General features: G+C 25.4%; 1 protein-coding gene across 1 annotated transcript in view; it reads left to right on the top strand.

Annotated features, from left to right (window-relative positions):
- Positions 1–228: 228 nt before the first annotated feature.
- Positions 229–5,479, top strand: part of LOC111640873 (integrin-linked protein kinase-like) — an 8,308-nt gene continuing 3,057 nt past the window's right edge. Inside the window, exons 1-9 of the mRNA XM_023386954.1 lie at positions 229–258; positions 807–972; positions 1,239–1,334; positions 1,905–2,001; positions 2,120–2,200; positions 3,882–3,967; positions 4,670–4,901; positions 4,973–5,094; positions 5,279–5,378. Coding sequence (XP_023242722.1) covers positions 871–972; positions 1,239–1,334; positions 1,905–2,001; positions 2,120–2,200; positions 3,882–3,967; positions 4,670–4,901; positions 4,973–5,094; positions 5,279–5,378 — 916 coding nt within the window. The 5' untranslated portion in view covers positions 229–258; positions 807–870. The remainder of the gene's footprint in view (positions 259–806; positions 973–1,238; positions 1,335–1,904; positions 2,002–2,119; positions 2,201–3,881; positions 3,968–4,669; positions 4,902–4,972; positions 5,095–5,278; positions 5,379–5,479) is intronic.

The raw sequence follows: 5,479 nt of genomic DNA, 5'->3' as shown, positions 1-5,479 counted from the left end.
TCGTGGACTGTAATGGGTTCGTTAAAAGGGTCCACTTAGTGCCTATGGGTCAGAAAGAGTTTAAAAAACATACAGCAATTAATTATATATGAAATGATAGACATAAATGTAACAAATGCTGACAATGTTTCTGATAGACTGAGTGGTAACTTAAAAAAATATATATATTTTTAAGAAATACTATTTCAAAGCAAATAGAATTAATAGAATATAAAAAGTAAACTCAAATATTTCAGTGGTTTTCAAAATATAAGTTATGTAAGTTTTTTTGCGTAATTAACTGAATTTTTTTACTCTTTGTTTTTATTAATATTGGCTGTTATATTTCTTTAACAGTAGGAGAAATTTACGTGAATTTTTAATAGAATTGTCGGTTATCTTAAATTGCATTTAGAAAAATGGTACGGTAACTGTTTGCCATTTTCGACCAGATTGAACGACCTGTTGGCAACATTAAATAACTGTTTATTTGTAAAATTATTAAAATTTAATTCCTTAATATGATGTTACAAAACCATTTAATATATATTTAACATTCTAGTGAAATTCCTATATATAAAATGAAATAAATTCATTAGTGTCTTAAATAATATAACTGTATTTTTATTCTCTCATTTATTATTTATGTAGATAGTATTTTATCAATGTTTTAATTTGAGATTTTTTCTATTAATTTTTTATTATTTATAAAGACTATCGTACACGCCATAAACATTTTATGAAATTAATTAATAAAGTGTAATGCAAAAATGACAGTATTCTTCTAAAATTTCATAAATTATAATTTAAAATATCTACTTTTTCAGAGATGACCACGGATTTAGCCCTTTACATTGGGCATCGAAAGAAGGAAGGGCTAATATTGTTGAAATGTTAATTCAGAGAGGTGCTCGGATAAATGCTACAAATATGGGTGACGACACTGCGCTTCATCTTGCATCGGCTCATGGACATAGAGATATTGTCCACATGGTATTAATTTAACTTTTATATATTTACTTTAAAAATAAATTAATTTTCAAAATCTTTTAATGAAAATATCATTATAGTGATGATTTTTAAATAAATTATTTTGTATTTTGTCATAATTTCTAATTATATAGTTTCATTTATTCAATACCAGTTCATCTATTTAATAAAAATGTATTTAGAATTTTATCATAAATTGTTTACATTACTAATAACAAATATTTTATTTATATTTTTGTAAATAACTTCATTTAAATGTCTTTTTAAAGTTGTTGCGTAATAAAGCAGATATTAATGCAGTTAATGAACATGGAAATACTGCCCTTCATTATGCTTGTTTTTGGAGTTATCAAGCAATTGCTGAGGTATGTGTATGTTTTTAAATAATTTTTTAAGTATATAAATTCTGTTTAAGTTAAAATAAGTGACATAGTTACTTTCCCATAATACAAATTTATTATATTTGAAGAAAATAATTATTAGTATACTGCAGTTGCTAAATTTTGGGTTACCTAACTTTTATTTTTATCTTGCATAATATTTTATTTTATATTTCAAAAGATATATGGTTAGGAAAAAAAAAAAAAAAAAACAGAAATTGGCCTCCAAGATGAATAAGTGTTTTTTGAATAAATTTTTTAAAAGTTTTATATTTTGTTTATTTTGATATGGATATATATACATCACTAATTTGCTTGTTAAATAAGCTATATATTTTCTTAAGTAATAAATATATATGTATATATGTCTACATGGGTTTTATTTAAATATGGTTCCAACTTTTATTCATTTCTCAGACAAGCATGCCATAATGCAAAACAAAGAAAATTGGCATCAACTCTTCTCAAAAATGAAGCTTAGTTTAAATTTAAATTTAATTTGATATTTACTGTATTTGGAAAAACAAGAATTAACCTGAAAAGTTTTTATTTTAGGATCTAATAAATAATGGTGCACTTGTGTCTGTAGCAAACCGATATGGGGAAATTCCTTTGGATAAATGCAAAGGACAGCTTGCACAAAAACTTCATGGTAATTATTAAAAATTTATTAAAACAGACTATTATGATATTTACTAATAATTAAACATATTAATATATTTTCACTATTTATTTTTTAGTAAAAGATATAATTTTCTTTTTATAATTAGAATTAGCAGTGCAGTCAGGGCAGGACCTTAAAAAGATACCATACAAAGATCAAAGTTGGATGGGAACAAAAACAAGAAGCAGTAAGTGTTAATTTTTGTGTTCAAATTAATTTTTATCAAAAGTGTATCAAATTAATTTTTTATCATATGTTTTCATTAATTTTCATTTCATTCATAAAATGCTAATATGATTCTGATAAAAATATCTGAAGATGAACAGTCTACAAAAGTAATAACTGTTAGATAAATTTAATGTTTGTAGAAATTAAAAGCATTAAAAATATATATAATTTTATAGTATATGTAATATTATAAATCATATTACCACAATGAAATATCTTACTTCTGAGAATTGGAATTTAAAAAATTCTGTTTATTTACTTTTTTATGCAAAACAAAGTTTTTCCTGTTAAGATTGAATACATTTAGAAACAAAATACAATTATTTCAACAAATATAATAATTGAAACTTTTAACAAGTGCATATGATTGGTTGATAATTAAGAATAATTGTTTAATTTAGCAGTTTCCAAAGTGTGTGCCACGGCACCCTAGGAAGCTGTGGCTTCCTCATAGGGGTGCTGCAAAATATAAAATTTTCATAATTTTGCTTCCGCTTTCAATTCAATATGATATGATGCAACATCCAGCAGACCTGATGCAAATCATTAACTCAGTAATAAAGGTGGCAAATAGAATCGCAAAATGTAAACCAAACGAATGTTTGGTTTTTCTTTTTTCAATAATTTAGAGATCATAACCATATCAATATATTGGTGAAGTGGAATGTTCTTGATATATCAGTATCAGTAACCTTTACAAACTGATGCTCCAATCTTATTTTTTTTTTTTATTGTAACTATTGAAAGAAAAATATTCTTTCAGATACAAATTTTGACCATTGGCATCAAATAAAGACTTGCTTAAAATAGGAATAGGGGAAGAGCGAGGAAGTTCAACAATATTCTTTATATGTTGGAGAAGTTTAATCTGGTTAAATTGTCAATCACCATTTATTGTTATACATATTAATGTTATTAAACTTCTGTCTTATTGATGGAATTAAGCTTATGATACTAAAAAACTATAAACTTTTCTTAAGTTTCATTTGACAAGAACAGTAGTAGAGTAATGAAAAAGAAACTTAAGATTATAAATGGCATCGTAAATGCGAAAAAACTGAATATCTTTGCACATTTTAAAGTGGTCAGCAAATCGCCTTCATAACACAACTTTTGAACTTTCACCAAACAAATGTCATTGTCTTAACCATGTTAACAGCTTTGTGATGGCTAAAGTGTAATTTTTAATAAATCAGTTACTGAAAACTGCAAAAAATGTTGGAAAAGTTACACCTACTTGATAACTACAAAGCAGACAAATCCCTGTATCAATTTTTATTAGTTGCTTAGATCATAAATGACTTTATAAATGTAACAATTCTGAATATATTTCCCACCCTTTGAAGTGGATAACAAATTGCCTTTGTAACTCAACATTCGAATGAGATTTTTACAGCTGAAAAAATAAATAATATATGCTATGTATACTTTTTGGTATATTCACATTCTTAACACAAATTTGATGCTTTTGTAATTTGTATTCTTCGCTTTATAACAACCAGGTTAAAATACAATATGGCTTCCAGCATATACCTCTGAATAGAATAGTGGACAAATTTCTCAGTTCAGATGGTGTCTGCTATTTTGAAATTATACTGTAGTTGAAAATAACTTTTTAAAGCTAAAAATTTATTTTGCAGGAGATGCAACATTATCTCGACATTCTGGCATTAACATTAATGAATTAAATCTGCAAGTTAAGTTAGCAAGCACTCCATCAGGAGAGGTAAAGTAGTTTATAATATTCCTTAATATTTTTAATCTGTATATTACTGCCTTGAACATAAGAGCTACTTATAAGTTAAAATAATACAACAATACAATACAAGACAAATCAACATTCTTTCTATTTGTAAATTGACAATTTTTCTTCATTAGTTTTGAAAGATTGATAATTCTCTGCTAAAACTTAAAAATGTGACAAACACAATAAAATAGTGCATATAGATAATTTAAATTACTAGACAGTTTTACAAATTTATTTTCTTAAATAAATGATTATTAAAAATAAATATATTCTATTATTTCAAATTATTCTTTCTGTTAGATATTTATAAAATAAGCTAATTTCCCAACATAACATGTTTTGAAGAATATCCATTTTCTTGATAATTATCTACTGAAATAGAAATTCATTTCTGTTAGTTAATTTATATAGCTACTACTACTATTACTACAGATATAGTCTGGAGGTTTGCTAGCTTTTAATTTGAATATGTCAAGTCTGAGTAGCGGACCTCAAATCTCAATATTTAATGGCAACACATCTTGTGTTAAAGGTAAATGATACCATGTGGAACTAATGGAAAGTGACAATGCTCTTAGTATGTTAAATTAACAGTTTTATTGACTAAATAGGTTTATAGATACTGTATACTGTATACCTATAGAATATACATTAAGTTCTTTCAAATATTAATTTTTTCAGACTTGGAGAGGAACTTTGGAAGGTAATGATATAGTTGCAAAAGTTTTAAGATTGCGGGAAGTCACAAATAGAGTATCAAGAGATTTTAATGATGAATATCCTCGGTTAAGAATTTTTTCCCATCCAAATGTTTTGCCAGTAATTGGATGTTGTAATAGCCCACCAAATTTAATTGTTATTAATCAATATATGCCATATGGTTCACTTTATACAATCTTACATGAAGGAACAGGTAATTTGTTTATTATAAAATAAATGTATTATTTAGAAAAATCAATAATTTAATAATGTTTTATTTTTCAGGAATTGTTGTAGATACAGCACAAGCTTTAAAATTTGCCATTGATATAGCAAGAGGCATGGCATTTCTTCATTGTTTGGAACCTCTTGTTCCTAGACTTTATCTTAGTAGTAAACACATAATGGTTTGTCCACATTTTATGATTTTCGTTAAATTAGAACATTTAAATATGAATTATTTTTCATTTAAAATAATATTTTTCATTTTCTAAATAAATATTTTTATTTTTAAATCTATCATTATGCAATTCCTTAAACTTAAATTTGTATATAAGTAGGCACATAAAGGTTATTATTTTTATTTTTCAGATTGATGATGAATTAATAGTTAGAATTAATATGGCAGATGCAAAATTTTCTTTTCAAGAAAAAGGAAAGATGTACAGTCCTGCATGGATTGCACCAGAAGGTAATTTAAAAACACATAATGATAAAAATAATTTTAATTTATAGTCGACCCCCCTATAAGATCATTGATTATTCCGTTTTATATGAATTCCATGTTGTACG

Source organism: Centruroides sculpturatus, unplaced genomic scaffold (genome assembly GCF_000671375.1).
Source record: "Centruroides sculpturatus isolate CEXI.00-Female unplaced genomic scaffold, Cexi_2.0 scaffold1375, whole genome shotgun sequence".
NCBI classification, from domain to species: domain Eukaryota; kingdom Metazoa; phylum Arthropoda; class Arachnida; order Scorpiones; family Buthidae; genus Centruroides; species Centruroides sculpturatus.
This window is presented reverse-complemented; position numbering and strand designations above follow the sequence as displayed.